The sequence below is a fragment of the Cryptomeria japonica genome, chromosome 6 (assembly GCF_030272615.1).
Source record: "Cryptomeria japonica chromosome 6, Sugi_1.0, whole genome shotgun sequence".
Lineage (NCBI taxonomy): Eukaryota > Viridiplantae > Streptophyta > Pinopsida > Cupressales > Cupressaceae > Cryptomeria > Cryptomeria japonica.
The window spans coordinates 653,796,438-653,815,867 of NC_081410.1; the positions used below are offsets into that span (position 1 = coordinate 653,796,438).

Here is a 19,430-nt window from a genome sequence, read left to right on the forward strand (position 1 = left end):
TGTATACCCAAGTTTTGCAATCGATCACTAGTCAAAATGCGTCCATGAAGGGCCATCCACAAGAAGGCTCATGCCTTAGGAAGCACAAATGAGTGCCAACATAACTTCCTAGGCTATCCACAATTGATATTATTGCACAGATTCTAAATTAAATAACCTGGTTTCACTAAGTAGTTCCCTGACAAAGTAGCACACCCAAAAACTTCATCCTCTTCATTGGTTGTCAAAAAATTTATCTGCTTTAGTGCATTCTTAACCATTTCCATTTCATTATCTGGAATGCCCGACCCCTCCAAATTAATCCATTCACAAGACTCCCATCAAATTTGTCTCTCTACTGACATAGTCAACTACCACTTCTCCAACTTTCTCGACATCCCCAAGTATCCAATCCATCAAAGCAACTATGTTTATTAACGCTTTGTCTCCATTCCACAATTCTATCCAGAATTTTGCAATTTTTCCATTGTCTATCCTCCAAGAAATGTGACTAGTGGTAATTTGCTTGCTCTCTCATAGGAAACGCCAAATCGTTGAACCCCCTACTGAATTAGCCTGTCTAAGGATTCTTAACAAAGAATCTTGATCCAAGTATTTGTTTTGTAATATTCTAGCCCACAGTTTGTTCGAATGCTTATATACTTAGCCCCTAATGCCAAGTTTGGTTTAACCATTTTCCTCAGTCCTACTCCCCCATATTCTTTGGGTTGGCAAGCCAAATCCCACCCCGGTAATGGAATCTTTCTCTCCTCTCTTGATCCTTCCCAAATAATTCTCTTCATAATTCCTTCAATACTACTAACTGCCTTACAGGTCATCTTAAAACGAGACATCACAAAAATGAGTACAACTGCCAAAACTATTTTTATCATCAAAATCCTTCCAATCAACATCAACCATTTATTTTTCCAAAGGACTATTTTATTTCTGCAATTACTAATTGTTTCCCCCCAATGTAATGTTCTACATCCTCCATTAATTAATGGTGCCCCAAAATATTTGGATGGGAGAGAAGCAATAGTAAAACTTCAAAGATTAGCAATCTTTTTTTGAATGGTTTTATTTGTATTAAAGAAATACACTTCTGATTTGTCCCTATTAACACTTTGACCAAAAACAGAAGAATATTTTTCTAGTGGACCCTTGATGATCTCTGCTTCTTTCAACGAGGCTTCACCAAACAAAATTGTATCATCTGCAAACTATGAATGAGAGATAATGTAGTCTTTTGAAACCTGAATACCTTTCCATATTCTATTCTCTCAATCTCTTAATAAATCTGCCCATTACTTCTACCATTGTCACAAACAAAAAGGGGGAAATCGGGTCTCCTTGGTGAAGCCCATTAGAAGCACCAAAAAAACTTCTACCATGTGTTAAATTTCTCCTTTGCCTTTGTCGGACCATACGTATTGAATATGTGGAAGGATTCATTATCTGCTTTGAGGATCACCTTGCAAAGCAACCATGGAGAAGATTGTTGAATGAGAGAAAAATCAATCTTGACTCGATTTCGTAAAACCCCTAAACCCCCTGTCGAACCATTCACATCAACAAAAATGCCTTTCTTACAATACTTTACAAACACCTCTCCAACAAAAGCATTGGTCTTAGTTTCATGTAACAAGAATATATATGCCACCTTTATCTCCATCTGATGCCTGATTAGACGTCTTTTGTCAGGGGTGGAAATACCCTTGACATTCCAAGTAGTTATTTTCATGGTTGTCCAAGGGAGGATTTATCTCACTTGGATTTTGCTATAAATTAATTAGTGCTTGGAAAACCTTTTTTGATGGCCTCTTCCCCCCTCTTTTGCTAATTTTGTCTTCCTTCCTCTCGCCTTCCTTGACCTACCCAAATAAAAAGCTATGGTCTAGCTAATGCATCTTGAATCAATAGCATCAAGTTCATCCATATCAATCAAATCCTTTCCAAAATCGCATTCACCTTCTTCACATGATAAATCCTACTTTTCCGCAACATCCATATCATGAATGTTAACTTCTACTTGAATATCCTTGCCCTTAGATCGGTAGTATTATCTGAGTCCAAAAAATTTTCAATACTATTTCTATGGGAATCAATACTCAATAATCTATTTCTAATAGTGATATTTCTTGAATTTCTAATCCCTTCCTCCCTTAATTTATTTTTATCAATTTTAATATTGGAGTTTGTCCTATCTATTCTTCTCTGCAAATTATTGTCTAATGTTCTTTTTGGCCTTGAAATTCGTCATTTTCTTGCAAAACCAAACTACTTGTAACCATTTTTTCAATTGGTTTTTTAGAATTTTTGGTTTTCTATTTCCCTTCGGGGCCCATTTTCTCTACCTCTTGACATTCCTATTACAATTTGTTTCCAAATAATCCCTACAACGGCATCTAAGAAAAAGAAAAAACTTCAATTTCTATTTTTTTGCATCTAGTGCTTACTTTGGACATGAACTCTAATTTCATTAGGGACTTTTCTAACTGCTGCTATTTTGATTCTAGCATATAGGGAAGAGTCTCCATTGATCAATTATGTATCAATATCTATAATTGTTCCTAATGTTCTACCAATCTTTTCCAAATATTCCTCTGACCAATATTCAATTGGTAAATTGTATAATCTAATCCATATAGGGGAGTTATATGGATGTAGAATTATTGGATTAAAATTAGTATGCCATTTTTGCATATACAGAGGAGAATCCTCCATCCCCCATAATCCCCCTTGTGAAAAAATTTCTCTATCCTCTATAGAAAAAATCATGGCAAAGAAGCCTTTAGGCAAAAACTTCAGAATATGCTCCATCTTCCAAGAATTTTTAATCCATTTTCAAATCACTTCTGTGTCCCTCTTCGGACCAATGAATCTACAAATAACTACCAAATCTTCTAACAAGGTTCTATAAATCAGTGGCTCCTATGAAACATCAATGGTTAATGCTGCCATATGATCTTCATCACAAAAATTCTCATCCTCAAACTTCCCTTCAGGATTTTTATGTTCTTCATTTTCTTCCCCAGCCTCTCCACTCTGCACCTCCACCATTACAAAATGTGAACTATTTTACTTTTTAGTAATAATGCAGTAAATCATCAAAACCATGTCTAAATTTTTTAAATGTTATATATATATATAGTTTCATGACAGAATAGACACTATTTATTTCAACATTTACTCAAGCACTAAAACTAAAACAAGTAAACAAATTAAAATAACTCCTTAATAATAAATAAATAATTTCATATATAAATAAAACAAATAATGTAAATAAAATAAAATGAAATAACTTGAAGACACTAACACATGAGGAGTTTGCCCCTTAGACCTAAAACTTGGTAAGGAAAAATTGCCTCCATTCTTTACTATAGATCAACTGGTAAAAAAGCACATTTGGATGTAATATTTATGGCATGGCTTCAAAGAGTAGTTTTTGGCATGGATTGCACATCAGCAGAATCAAAAGATTTGAACATCCAAAACTCGCTACAGTTGCTTTGTTATTTTATTTGTTTCCTACCAGTTGATGTACTGATAATTATTGTGCCTCAGAGAATAAAACTTTATTCAAAACTGCTACAAACCTGCCCCACGTGTATGTCATTGTTCACTTCTGCACACTATTTGCTAAGTGATTCCTTCCAGCAAAGAACTGAATAGTATACATTTAGTGCAGTGAAGCTGATTTTCTCCTTGCTTACTCTTTCATGCGACAAACCCAAAAATTGTTGCTTAATCCACTGTTCTACACCCTCAATATACCCAAATCATTAAGAGCTAGGAAGCTCAAATATCCATTTGACAGGTAACCATGGACTACAAAAAAACCCTCAGCATTGTTCCTAAATTCTATCTAGAATGCAGTGAGATCCTAATAGGTTTTCATATTCCACGAGTCTATGCCAATAGGACTGCGCCATCACCATCCTACTGCCAGGACTGTACCAGCTACATACAGTAGAAATGTCCATCACATTTTAAACTTGTTAATCCCAAATTGGCAAAGCCCATTCATGTTTATCCCTAGGAGGATAGGGAATATTTGACCATTTTAAAACTTTTTAACTCCAGAGCAAAGCCCATTCATGCTTTCCTGAAATCTACAAGCCCACACAAAATAATAGGATCTCCTTTGTTTGCACGTGAAACTTATGAAGAACGTTAGATACAAACCAGCATGTTGTACAATCAAAATTATTGTAAACAGTTTACAAGCATTTTTAGGGATTTCCAGCTGCAGATACAGCAAAATAATTAGATTGGCTGTGTAAGAGTTCCAACTGTCGAAGGATTCTACCTGCAATTTGCCTTTGTGTTGAAGATCCTTTCTGAGCTAGACCAATTATGTGCATCTGTGCAACAACACCATATTTGTTCCTGTATTCTGCCAAGCTGAAGAATTTCTCACACAGATTAGCACATATCTCTTGAACCTCTGGTGTACCACTGCTGATCAGTCCAATTATAGCAACAATACCATCACCATTTTCCTGAGCAATTAAGCGATGCCCAAATTCCTTATCGCCAACATCATCACCAACTAGTGTAGTCAGTGCACGAAGTGCCGCATGCACACATGACATATTCTGCTCCTTTAAGGCCTGTACTAGAGGCTTGACAGCACTAGCCTCTAGCAGACAATTAGTGCCCTCTATGCTGCAAAATCCACGATGTAACTTGCATACATCAGGCCTTGATGAGAAACAACTCCAGCATGATGGAGTATCTGGTTTTTTAATTAAGCTGCGAGTGCTTTTTGAAAAATAGTATAATGCGAGAGCAGCCCTTTCCTTTGTGAGGCACCTTCCTGCACATAGAAGGCTAACCATCTTCTGAATAACCTTCATTTCTGCAAGCTTAGGCTGGTGTTCCTTTATCATACAGAACCTTAGAAGAGCCCCAACACTGGCCTCCACAACTACATCATTTACATTTTCTAAAAGCTTTACTAATTGAGGCATAATATTAGCTTGCTGCAAGAATATTAAAATCTGTTTATCTTTTGGAGGAAGGTCTGCCAAAATGGATGCAGCAACAGCATGATCTGACTCAGTGTATCCTTCTTTAAGCATGTCCAAAATGACGTTCAAGCTTCCTTGTTTTTCTTTCAGTGCAGAACAAGCATCGTCTCCGAAAGATCTTGACAGAAAACTAAATAGTTCTACTGCCCTTTCTTTAACCCTTCGATCGGTAGCTGTCATCCACAGATTTATGAGCAACTTAAATGCCTCTCTCTCTTTCATCTTTGTTTTGGCAGTTAAGCTAATTTTATTTCCATTTGCTAATCCTATCATCCCTTGTAATATGTAATAATGAACATCTGGTGCTGTGATAGGCCCCATCAGAGACAAGAACATGATGATTAGCTCTTCCAGCTCAGCCTCTCGATCAGACTTCCCTGCATAGTCCTCTACAGTGGCACTAAATATGTTGGCAAGTACATGTGCAGCACCTGTTTTAATTGTTCCGGAAGACTTTACTGAATTCAGTTGCTTCACAAGGATTTGGATGCCTCCTACATTCTCAACTATTCTGCTTATAGATGGGACAGATGAGAGACTTTCAAGGGCTTTTATTGCTGCAAGACAACCTTCGTGATTTTCACTGTCATCATTGTTCATCATCTCTATGAGAGTGGAAATTGTTTCAGTGCTTGCTACAAATTCCTTGCTCCTATCAGGCATATGCAAGCGGCCAAGAGTCTTAGCCATTAAAATCTGAGACTCATACTCACCTGCAAAATATAAGCCACTAAATGGTTAGAATGAAGTGATATCAATACAAAAGTTATCATGTGGGCTTTTCCATAAAACAGCTCAACTTTACAACTCATTTTGGCAAATAATATCATTCGAGTAAAATGCTTTAACTGGAATATACTCATTCAAGTTACATTTGCCATTAAGAACTTTTGCCTGCATAGATTGAAATGATTAGCATTTACATGTAGGTCTGTAATTGGAAAATGTTTCCTTAGTATAAGAGCTGGAAATGACTCTACTGTGAACCATTATATTTTTAAAACAAGCACTTCATGTGATATTTTGCACTTGTCACAGTGCTCCTTAGTGAAAGCACAGGATGCCATGATATTTTGCACTTGTCACAGTGCTCCTTAGTGAAAGCACAGGATGCCATATTAGAAGACTCAATATGTCAGAAATGAACTTCTTTGTACCTCTGGAAATGAACATCGTTGTGAAAACATAATCTATAAACTTTTGTGGCTTGTTGCATAGGAAGATGTCAAGCAGCAAGAACATGTAGCAGTATCCTTGTTGCAACTTTATAGCGGATGCAGAGAAACTGTGCCCAATAAAGATATACTAAGTTGTTAAGTTTAAACTGATCACAAGGGATGGTATTATTTTCCTTTTGCAAATCAACAATATGTAGCAGTCCTTGTTAAAACTTTATAACAGATGCAGAGATACCATGCCCAACAAAGATATACCATTTAAATTTTAACTGATCACAAGTGATGGTATAATTTTCCTTTTCCAAAACCTAAATTTTTAAGAAAGTAGAAAATGATTGACTCGTTGGTCTGGTAGGTTGCCACAACTGCCTAGATGCTAGAAAGTTAATTCCTGTGAATAATAAATGTGTTTAGGCATTTAGCTGGAAGGCATAGGCAGTGATCTTGGCAAGAAAGTTTGTTTAATTTGCAAGGCAACAAATGCAGCAAGCAAATAAGATATTTATAATAGTGGTCCATGTTAAAAATAGAACCAGAAAGCTACAAACTCAGATAACAGTAACTAAGAAAACTTAAGAGAACAAGATACACAACAATTACCCTCCACCTGAGGGTGGAAAACCCAGCCACACCAAAAAAATAGATTTTATTGAATGCTCAAGATGAGTACAGAACTCTCACACTTAGTAGACAATCATGTAACAATGATTTATAATGCTTAAAATAGAAGAAGACTATCAGAATACTGATTACAAATAAAGTTGAAGAAGATGATAAGAGATCAAATCTTCATACACCGATGAACACAGCTGAACATAACTAATTATATCAGAAGACTGAAGATGATGCAAGATCACAGCAAGTCCTGAGCTTTTCACCAATAATCATCAAAAATCAGAATATCGATCACCTTCTTTACGTCCCTCGGCATATGTATAAATAGCACAAGACATGACTCGATATAGCTCACGAAGAAAAAGACGGAAGGCCAAACACTAAAGAAGATGTCAGTTACACAACCGACATACACAACGAGCCAATGAACTTCAACAGAAGAAAAAGAAACGCTGCCAGCCAGGATGAAGTCGATGACGGTAGACGAGGTAACCGAAAAGCTTCTAGCTTGGAAAGAACCCGCTGAATAAAGATTGTCAAACAAATAAAAGGAGAGGCACGAAATCAACAAGAATAACACACATCCATTGCAGGAAATAATGATGTCTCCTGCTGCTACAGTACATTAACACTCCCTCTTAGCAAAGGAGATATCAAAAGATGAAGTTTCACAATGTAACAAACACAATGGCTACACCAATATGTGAAAGAAGAAACCAAAATTTTATCACGGATTCTCTCAACGTGATAGCATCATGGAGTCTCTGAACATGACATTCACTATGGCTACTCCCATAAGTGAAAAGAGCCTCAAGGGCTTTCACCTCAAATTTCTCTGTCACAGAGAAAAATGCATTACAAGGGATTGCATCTCGAACTTCTCTCTCACAGAAGTTCATTAACAACATATAAAAGATTCATTGAAGCTGAGATTCTCTCTCAGCAATAGCATAATTCTCTACAATACCAAGGTTGTCTCAAAAATAACAAAACTTCACTCTAGGAAATGACTTGGTAAGAATGTCTGTTGTTTGCTCTTCTATGCAAATGTATTTGAGCTCCACTACTTTCCTTTGAACCATATCTCTCAAGTAATGACATTTTATTTCCACATGCTTGGTTCTATCATGGAAAACAAAATTAACCGAAAGCTTCACACAGCTTTGGTTATCACAATGAATCACTGTAGGTTCCAAAGGTTGTCCAAACAATCCTGCAAGCAATTTGCGAAGCCACACTGCTTCTCTAGCTGTTGTAGCAGCTGCAACATATTCAACTTTTGTTGTACTTTGGGCCACACATGATTGCTTCCTGCTGCACCAGGAAATCATAGCTGAACCTAAGCTAAAACAACAACCGGAAGTGCTCTTCCTGTTAGGTACACACCCTGCCCAGTCAAAATCAGAAAAACCTTGCAATTTCAGACCTCCACAAGAAGTATATTTCAAACCATATCCCACTATACCACACACATATCTCAATATATGTTTAGCTGCAACAAAATGAATCTGTCTAGGCTCACTCATAAATTGACTGAGAGTGTTAACAGCATAACATATGTCAGGCCTTGTATTGACTAAATACATCAAAGATCCAATCAATTGCCTATACATAGTAGGATCAACTAAATCTGAACTAGCTGCAACCTCGTGTAACTTTTTCAGATTTGCTTCCATGGGAGTTGCCATAGACTTGCAATCTAACATACCAATTTTTTTCAAAATGTCAATGGCATATTTCAATTGACTCGATATGACTTCATTTGGTCTTTGCCACACTTCTAAACCAAGAAAATAATGCATCAAACCAAGATCTTTCATCTCGAATTCAGAAGTTAACTCTTCTTACATCTAGCAATGAGATCGTCCTCTCTAGTAAGAAATAAATCATTAACATATAGAACTAAAATTAAGGGTTTATCATCAATTACCTTGAAATAGATATTTGGATCTGCATCATTTTTGAGAAAACCCAAGCTCAACAAATATCGATAAATTCTTTCATACCAAGCACGTGGAGCTTGCTTAAGGCCATACAAGGCCTTTTTAAATCTGCATACATGTGATTCTTTCTCATGGATCACAAATCCATCTGGCTGCTCAATAAAGACTTCTTCAATTACACCATTCAAGAATACTGTCTTTACATCCATCTGATGCAATTTCCACCCTTTAATAGTTGCAATAGCAATAATAGATCTGATAGAAGTGTAATGTGCTATAGGTGCAAAAGTCTTTTCATAGTCTATGCCTTCCTTTTGAGAAAAACCTCTAGCTACAAATCTAGCTTTATATTTTTCTACACTCCCATCAGCTGCATGTTTAATTTTGAACAGCCACTTAAAGGAAACAACAGATTTACCTTTGGGCCTAGGAACAATATCCCACACATCATTTTTGATAATGGATTGATACTCCTCCATCATGGCATTCTTCCACACTAGCTGATTTGAGGCTTCTTCAAAATTAGAAGGCTCGGATGCTATAAAGAGACTCATCAAAGCTACATATCTTGCAAACTTATGAGGCCTTTTACTCTCTCTAAAGGTGCCACGAGGAGCTACATATTTTTCAGCCTCTTCCATAGTGTACTGAGCCCACAATGGTCTTTTCTTATTAGCTGGAATATTACTGGGACCTGCAGAAGTATCTATAGAATCAATTGGATCAACAGGGTCAGCAGAGTCTTCTAAATCTGCATTCTCCCTCTAAATCTCTAAAGGTGAATATGGATCAGCCATATCTATGTCTTGAGGAGGCTCAAAGTCTTCTCTATTAGATTCCATGTTAGACTCTTTGGATTTCTTGCAAGCTACATCTTCATCAAAAGACACATCCTTGCTGATTTCAATTTGCTTATGACCTGGAATGTAGATTTTGTATGCTTTTGAAGATTCACTATAACCAACAAAGATGCCTTTCTTTCCTGAAGGTTCTAACTTAGTTCTTTTCTCTTTTGGAACGTGAATATAGACAGGACATCCAAAAATCCTGACGTAACTAATGTCTGGTTTGATACCTGAAAAAGCTTCTTCTCGAGTCATGTTGTCTAGGATTTGATGAGGACTACGATTCTGAATGTAAATTGTTGTCCTACAAGCCTCTGCCCATAAAAATATTTGAAGACTCTGATCATGGATCATAGCCTTCGCAGCCTCAACAATTGTCATATTCTTTCTTTCAACTACACCATTTTGTTGAGGATTATAAGGTACACAGAACTCCCTCTTAATCCCAGCTTCAACACAAAAGTTATGAAATAAACCAGAAACATATTGTCCCCCATTATCAAATCTTAGAACCTTTATCTTCTTGTTTGATAAATTTTCAACAAGTGCTTTAAATTCTTAAAATCTGGACGGCACTTCATCAGATTCTTTAGACTTAAGAAAATAAATCCAACACTTACAAGAAAAGTCATCAATGAAGGTAACATAATACCAAAAACCACTAAGGGAAGCAACTGACATAGGGCCACACAAATCAGAGTGAATTAACTCTAGAATATCCTTTGCTCTATTTTCACTACTATGAAAAGTACTCTTAACATTCTTATCTAGAGCACATCCCTTGCAAACACCTTCGTGATTTTGATTCAGCTTTGGAAGACCAACAACCACCTTCTCCAGTGAAGACAAAGTTCTGAAATTTAGGTGACCAAATCTTTTATGCCACAGCTCACTTGAGCTTGTAGAATCATGAGCTAATGCTTGAATAGGACGGGCTGAAAGCTTGTAAAGACTGTCATGTTGAACACCAATCTTACGAGCTGACTGAATGTTGGTGTTCTTCTTCCATGCAAGAACTTTTCCCTCAACAAAAGCAACATGATAACGCTTGTCTTCTAATGCTGAAATAGAAATCAGATTCCTCTTAATACCAAGAACAAAGAGAACATTGCTCAAAAGAAGAGGGATACAAGAATCCAACTGAAAGGAAGTAGTACTAGCACCCTTCACAGAATACCATGCATCATTGCCAATGATAACTTGAAGATGAGAATCTTTTTCCTTCAAGTTGGAGAGGTGTTCACGATAACCAGTAATATGGCGAGAGGCTCCACTATCTCAATAAGCCATGTGGGTCTAGAGGGACATTCTCTAGCAAAGTGACCAAACTTGTCACATCTGAAGCATTGTACTCTAGAGAGGTCCTTTCTTCTCATAGATTCAGGCGCTGAATCAGAATTTCTCTCTCTGTTCCTTTTGAAGTTTCCTTTCCTTCCTTTTCTTTTAGACATATGGGCAGCAAGAACATGATCTTCTTCGTGATGAGATTTGCATCCAATTCCTCTTGCCTCCAATCTGCATTCCTCTTGAATGCAATCAGCTCTCAGACGATCAAACTTGGGTAACACATTTCTTCCACTAATACCTTGAATGAAAGATTGCCAAGAGTGAGGAAGGTCATTCATGGCCAACATAATCAAGTCTTTATCCTCAATAGAATCTCCAATAGCATTGAGTTGATCCTTCAAATCTGTAATCTTCATAAAGAAAGAAACAACAGATTCACCTCTAGCCATTTTGATATGAAGGAGTTGACGTCTCAATGTTAGAGCTCTACTAGTACTGTTGAATTCATACAAGCTTTGAAGGCACTCGAACATATATTTGGCTGAATTCAACTTGTATATAACAAGTACTAGATGATCCTTAACAGAATCAATTAGAATCTTTTTAGCCATGAGATTATTCTTCCTCCATTAAGCTTTCTTGGTGTCATCTGAAGGTTCATCTACAACAGACTTCACAAAGTTAAGAAGATCATTCTCTTCTAGCACAATAAGAATCCTGAATTTCCATGAAGTGTAATTGGCTACACCATCCAATCTGTCTTCAACTTTGAGTCCATTCACCATGATGGAAAAACTTGAAATAAACAGACTAGAGCTTCAAATAAAGAAAATTTCAAAACTAAGCAATCTGGTTCTACATCTTTTCTTTAAACCCACTCTACTACCATGTTAAAAATAGAACCAGAAAGCTACAAACTCAGATAACAGTAACTAAGAAAACTTAAGAGAACAAGATACACAACAATTTATCTTGGGAAAACCCTCCACCTAAGGGTGAAAAACCCAACCACACCAAAAAAAATAGATTTTATTGAATGCTCAAGATGAGTACAGAACTCTCACACTTAGCAAACAATCATCTAACAATGATTGATAATGCTTAAAATAGAAGAAAACTATCAGAATACTACTTACAAATAAAGTTGAAGAAGATGATAAGAGATCAAATCTTCATACACCGATGAACACAGCTGAACATAACTAATTATATCAGAAGACTGAAGATGATGCAAGATCACAGCAGCAACGTCTTGAGCTTTTCACCAATAATCATCAAAAATCAGAATATCGATCACCTTCTTTGTGTCCCTCGGCATATGTATAAATAGCACAAGACATGACCCGATATAGCTCACGAAGAAGAAGATAGAAGGCCAAACACTAAAGAAGATGTCAGTTACACAACCGACATACACAACGAGCCAATGAACTTCAACGGAAGAAAAAGAAACGCTGCCAGCCAGGATGAGGTCGGTGACGGTAGACGAGGTAACCGAAAAGCTTCCAGCTTGGAAAAAACCCGCTGAATAAAGATTGTCAAACAACTAAAAGGAGAGGCACGAAATCAACAAGACAAATACACATCCATCGCAGGAAATAATGATGTCTCCTGCTGCTACAGTACATTAACAGTCCGTGGCATCTAAATGGAGGCTTTTGCCTAGGAGGTGAACTTTCTTAACCTAGATTCAAAATTCCAATAAAACACTAAAAAGATAGTACAAAATCATATCAATATGAGAATTTGCATTCTAACTACCTCTAAGGATCAAATTGGACAGTCTAATCTCCAGATTTGCTTGAGCAACATTTAGAGTAATATACACTGTGCCTTTCCAAACAAAATTGTTTTTGCAGGTTTGGGAAGTGAAAAGGTATGTAATCATACTAAATCTTGTTGAGAGAGTTTTTGGGCTTTAAACACAACCCTAATCATGAGCAAAGATTGAGTTTAAGATATAAATGATTGTATGAAATGTTATATACCTAGAGCCCCTATTTTATGTTTTGGATCAGTGTTTGGCTTTGGCAATATTTTGCGTGCATCATTCCAGTCAACCAGCCTACCTTTCAATTTCCTTTTCTACATGACTCTATTGATCATTTGAGTTCTCCACACAGTTCAACTCTGACACCTGTACAAATCTTTCTATACAACTAAACCTCAGTACGTTCAAGATAATGCACATTATAAGTATGATTCATGCAAACATTTCTATTCATGATATTGTTCTTTGTTCATTTCTGTTACAACTATTCATGTCTTTTGTACAAGAATTTATCTTTCTATACAACTAAACCTCAGTAAGTCCAAGAGAATGCACATTATAAGTATGAGTCATGTAAACATTTCTATTTATTTTGATATTGTTCTTTGTTCATTTCTGTGTACAACTATTCATGTCTATTGTACAAGAATTTATCAAACATATGTGATGAATGTTCATTGTTCAAGATGTTTAATGTACAACTAAATAGTTGAGTTGCTGGCACTGTTGTTGTTCCGTCTCAATGAACTCACTTTGGAGTCAATTCAAAATCACCTTCAGTGAGAAATTCATCCATCTTTGCCCAATAAAAAGGAATGCATATAGTTTATTTTAATGTAATGAATCAAAAGAAGGTTGTCATATTCAAGCAATTATTTTGGTGTCATAATGTTAAATTGTAAAGATACTTTTTTGGTAAGATTTTTGTGTCCAGAAGGTCCTTGGTTAAGTTCCATTATGGAATTCTACATGACCTCACATGGCCCTCATGGTACTAGTAAACAATGAAGGATTCTCATTAGATTCATTGTTAAAGTCACTTCTGCTGCTTCAGCCACATAAATGGGGTTTTTTCAGAACTGCCATCTCCAAATCTGAGTTTGCCAATGCATCCAGAGCAGTCAACAAAATTCAAAAGGATTTTATTTCGTCCAAATCAGAGTATGGCCACCTTTTTACAAGAAATCAAGAGAAACGCAAGCTCATTTTCAGGCTCATAGTCTTCACAAAATGCATTTCGATTTTGGATGCATCATAACATCCAGAATGGTTGGAAACCCCTAAATCAATTTTTGTTTCACCAAAAAAGGATAAATAACAGGAAAGTAATTGCAAAAAAACAAGCCATAGATCTCTTGAATGCATTTTTGCATGGTTGAGAAGAAAATATACTCTTAGTTTTATAATATTATTTGAATTCACATGGAATTAAAAAGCTTTTGAGGGACTTCTCTTTTTCTAAGCATATGCCTTGAAGATTCTAAAGGATATTATGTAATTCTAAGATGCTAAAATCAGTGTTAGTAGTGATATACAAGTCTTCACCATTGATAGGTTTTTTAGAGAATCGTCCATATTTTAGCCATATCTTGGTCATATGGAGGTCTTGTTGGGCATTCATGGACTCCTAAAAATTTGACTCGAAGAGTTTGGCAGTGGTAGTATTATTTCTGAAAAAAATCAATTAGCACAAAAAAGCTGTCAGTTCTCAGGCAACATCTGCATCATTGCTGTTTTCAAAACTTCGGAGAGCCATGACTTCTTCATCTAGAGGAGTTTTGCAGCGATCTCTTTTATGAGATTACTTATTATTTTCTGATCTACACAAATAATTGATTGTGCAAAAATTATACCTTGTGCAATTTTTGTTGTTTCACAACTTCATATAATTTCAAATTTTAGGGTGATGTAAGATTTGTAAAACTAAATTCACTAGTTTAAAATGTTGATGGATCAGGGAATATAAGTCAAGGAAGGCCATTGCAGTAGCTGCATCTGGGGTTTGTCAGGAATTTTGTCCTTTGGGACTTTTGCCTGAATCTATAGAAACAGGGGTGTTGTGTCTATGACTCTATAGTCTGTAATAGGATGGACTAGCTGGGTTAACTGGATAATCAGGGAAGGCAGTTCTGTGGATGCAAGAGCTAGGATTCTTGAGCTAAGCTCGGATACCTAGCAGAACCTATGTAATACTTGTTTTGTGAAATCAAAAGAAATCTCTTTGCGGCGCTGCTGCGTGTTACCAACCAAAAGAAAATTAAAAGATTTGTAAGAACTAAATATATTATAAGCTGAGGTGGGACAAAAATATCTATGGGGGAGAACAAAGGCACCATATTTTCATGCCTTTAACAATTGTGTCGGTTTGCCTTTCATCTTCCCAACAACAAAACACTTGCATTGTTTCAGCACTTCTTGTGTCTTCAAAGGAGAACTATGAAGGCAGAATGGTTTTCGATTTGTTTAATTGTGTTGATTTACCTTTCATTTTCACAACAGAACACCTGTATTGTCTCAACATTTTTTGTCTCTATTATCCACTTTCTCACCTTATCAGACAACAAAGTTCCTTGCATAACTCCACAAAAGTTATATTAATAGGAGTCAATTATAGAGCAGCTTAGAAGTAAAAGTATGTTCTATGTAACAAGAAAGGAGTCAAAGCTGACCAAACAAGTTGAAAAGATTAAATTCTTCAATCGATGTGATGAAGCCGTAGGGTTTATTAGCATCTCGATGTCTCCAGGTTTCAAATTTCACATCTGTGACTTGGAGACTTCTGCAGAAACTTTGAAGAAGACTGCAAAATTGTTTGAGAAGATAGATGCCATCAAAGGACACAAGTTGGTGAATAAGTCATTTACTATACTGACAATAACTAGTTAATAATAATAACCACCTACAATGTTGCAGTAGTGGATAATGCTACTCTCTGAATACCAGTGGAGACGAAGTCTAAATTAGACACAACTGCCATAAGACCACCAGCACAACCAGCACAAAGGTAAGCAATAGGAAATTCATGGGATATCTTCTCTAGTGCTTCCAAGGATTGTTCTACTAAATCCAGACACATTAGTTAGCAAACAAGCACAAAAATAAGGTATTGCGCCATAATGAACTTGATGCACAAGAACTTCAGCCAGGTAAGTTAAATCTTTAGCAGCGAGAAGAAGTATGTCAAGATTGTTCTCATGGTTCAATAAAGCTGCAAGCACTAGAACAAATGTATCCACAAAAAAACTATTCAACAAATCCTCAGTTGCAATGGATATCATCTTGCATAGCTAAATGAATGCTTCAATCTGATGACCAACCTCACCCAGAATTCTTTCCTTTTTATATTTAGCATCCTTTTCACCAGAAAAGTCTCGCATCTTTTGTGCTTGCATTTTTATTAGTAAAACCCAAGCCAAATAAAATTTCAGCAGCTTGCTTTTCTACTGTAGCAACTGCTAAGAGATCCAAACATTCATACATTCGATCTTAAGTCTCTCCACCTCCATCATCTGTATTTGTATCAAATATGTTTTTCACAAAAACATTGCTAAACTTGGCAATACCTATTGATACCTCTCTTTCTTGGTGTCGCACAAACATACCAACAGAGACCTGTTGAAATAGTAGCTAGCTCGGATACCTATCTATTGTATTTTAATGTTGTCAATGACAAATTAAAATACACATGTATTATCTTTTATGTAAATCGAACTTAGGGCTGGGCCCAAATACATGTAACTTGTAATTATGTCTTGCTTGGGCAAGACCTATATATAATGTAACTTGTGAATAGGACATGCCCTATAAATGTAACTTGTAATTTGGTCTGACCCTAATTGGGCGATGTAACTTGTGGTCCTATATTGAATGTAACTTGTAGATAGGGTAGGCCCAATGTGTATTTTGAGCGATTATGTAATTGGGTTGGGCCCAAACTCATGTAGCGTGTGGTAAAGGCAATCAAGCAATAACGTCTTAATAGGTCAAGACCTATTTGGACAATCTACATAATATTATTATTAAATTAACAAGGCAGGCTGACTTGAGACTTCACACAACAAGTCAAGTATATAAGCAAGTCATTTGCACAGCATAATGAATCAATTCACATACAAGGTGAATCATTCTTCAGGCTGTCAACACATGTAATCTGCTCTCTCTCTCTCTCTCTCTCTCTCTCTCTCTCTCTCTCTTGTGCGAACTTGCTCCTCATCCATTGTGTGAAGGTTGGCTGTTAGGTGATGCTATCAAGATCTTGTGAAGCTAATGAAGACTTGCATTGAGCGAATTTGATGCTGATGATAAGGGTTGCAATCTCCATTATCATATAAAGAGGAATTCAGATCTGCTATCTTGCTGGTTGAACATCAATCTGAGATAAGCACACTTGCCTTGTAATTGCCTACATTTGAGATAATACACATTGTACTTTGTGGCTGGGTTTTTCACCTCCAAGAGGGAGGTTTTCCCAAGGTATTGGCATGTCTTGTTTTGTGTTTTTATTGCTGTTACTGTTCTGTTATAACCTGATTATTTAAGATTAACATCTGATTGCTTAAAATTAACAAGACCTTTCTTTCCATTAAGCAACATGCCATTCAATTTTTCAATGGCACTCTGTGCTGTCTCTTCTTGGTCATACTACAAACCATAACCTTAGGACTAGCAATTGTTATTTGTAGCCACTTTGCAAGAAAGAATGGTCCCAAAAGTAGAGAATGTATCATACAATCCTCTATCTATCGCTTTGTCCAAATTCTTGATGAATATGTTTGCAAAGGCAATTGGGCAAATCATGAAACACAATGGCAACTTAAACATGCCAAATCCACAACAAAGCCTATATAACTTAAAATATCGAAAGCTTTTCAATTTTCATACACGGTGTTGGTCCTACACCATACGCTTAGGGACTAGATTGGTGACTACAAGACATTGAAATGTTGATATCGTTGATCCTGTGACTATGTGCAACCCCATTTTTTGTCGCACAATGAAAACTAAATAGAGGCAGTGTCGAACTTGTCGTCATGAACGTCAATGTGTAGAACAGCTTCTCATTCTACTTCGCAAAGGAAAGCATTGTTGGGTTCATGGTGATGCTCACACCCACTGGTGCACTCACTACAACCTTGATTCGTGACTAGGTGGAAACACTTAGATAAAATGTTAGCAATTTGGAGAGAATTTATAGAAGCTGAAAAGATTATACAAATAATAAACTTCTATCCTCCTCTTTATTTCCATTCAATTATATGTTTATAGGGTTTGCATATCCTATAGTATAGAAAACTTTGTAAAACAGATCCCTTGGGAAAACTACAAAAAATATTCATGGCAATAAGCAAAAACTCTAAACAAACCTAAACAAACAAACCATAACCAAGACACCTAATGATGTAATACTCCTAAAATCTCCACCCACATAAATACATTATAATATTGTGTCCCTACGTGGATACAAACTATGGCAACTTTGGGTTTTCGCCACTCTCTTCAGTCAATACTGAACAATCCTACATGCCCACTACCATTTTCCCTCACAAAATTTTCTTTGCCCTTGTCTTCTTTTGAAGATGAAGACACATTTGATCATAAGTTTGAGGGGAGATACCTCAACGTTCCTCTACCATTTGAGCAATCAACTCCAATACCTTCAATTGCTTGCAAGACACAATTTCATGGAATCCTCATTGCATTCATAGCTCAAGCCACTCAAACTACATATTTTGAGGCAGTTAATGATTCATCATTTCTAACAGCAGAATAACTTTCCTCCTTGGCTTACGATTCCAAAGATGTTAAGCCATGCCAAAGGAAAGATGACTGAAAGAAATGGATTCACAAATCTACATTTCTTGTACTATGATACTGGTTGTGACCAATGTACAAGCCATTATAAAGATATTTTATCTCAGAGCTTTGTTGAGGCGGATTTTCTATCTGTAAGATCTATATTTGAGTTGAAGGAAGCAATTTTTAAAGGGGGATACATTTCTAATCCTCCTTATTTCCTCAGCTAACTTAAGTTAAATGTAAGGAGGCATATTGATATATAACAAGTATACATCTTTTATAGGTTAGATTTATTTATTCTAGCTTATTTTCCCTGGGTTAGATTATTTGATGTAATCCCAAGAAGCAATTTTAATGTGCAGAATCCATTGAATATACACCTCATTTAATTAAACTAAAGTCAGTCCTAGTGTACTTTTTAATTGACCTCTATTATTTTGATATGTAAATCTAGATGTTTTAGTTAACTGAGCTCATCATATAGAATAAATCAGGAGTTAAATCACAATCACCTTTCGATAGGATTTCAGCCATCTTTGGACAATAAAAAAGCATACATGAAATTCAGTTGAATACAATGCATCAAATAAGTTATAGGCTTTTCATGACCTTGCAAATGTTTCAATGACATACAATTAAATTGTTAAGATTCTTTTTCTGTGCGATTTCCATGTCCACTAAGTCCTTCGTTGAATTCCACAGTGAATTTGTACAAAACCTGATTAGATCTGAAAAACGACAAATAAATATGGCTGCAGAAAAGACATGCACTACGTATAGGAGGTTGGAAGGGATTACAGATCCTAGGTGCCAACTGAGCCTACTCCTCCATCTAGACATTACAATTTTACTTCAGCAGCTACACCAACCAATTTATTTGGTGTACTAAATATCATTAGTTAAATAGAAGAATGATTATTTGAGATGTCACTTAATTATGTTTCATTTTTGGAGTAGCATTGGACCTGTTGGTCATTGTA

General features: G+C 36.2%; 1 protein-coding gene across 1 annotated transcript in view; it reads right to left on the reverse strand.

The window, feature by feature from the left end:
- Positions 1-3,366: 3,366 nt before the first annotated feature.
- LOC131033205 (U-box domain-containing protein 43) overlaps positions 3,367-19,430 on the reverse strand; it is a 31,331-nt gene continuing 15,267 nt past the window's right edge. The window contains exon 3 of the mRNA XM_057964365.2: positions 3,367-5,728. Within this exon, the coding sequence (XP_057820348.2) occupies positions 4,215-5,728 (1,514 nt within the window). The 3' untranslated portion in view covers positions 3,367-4,214. The remainder of the gene's footprint in view (positions 5,729-19,430) is intronic.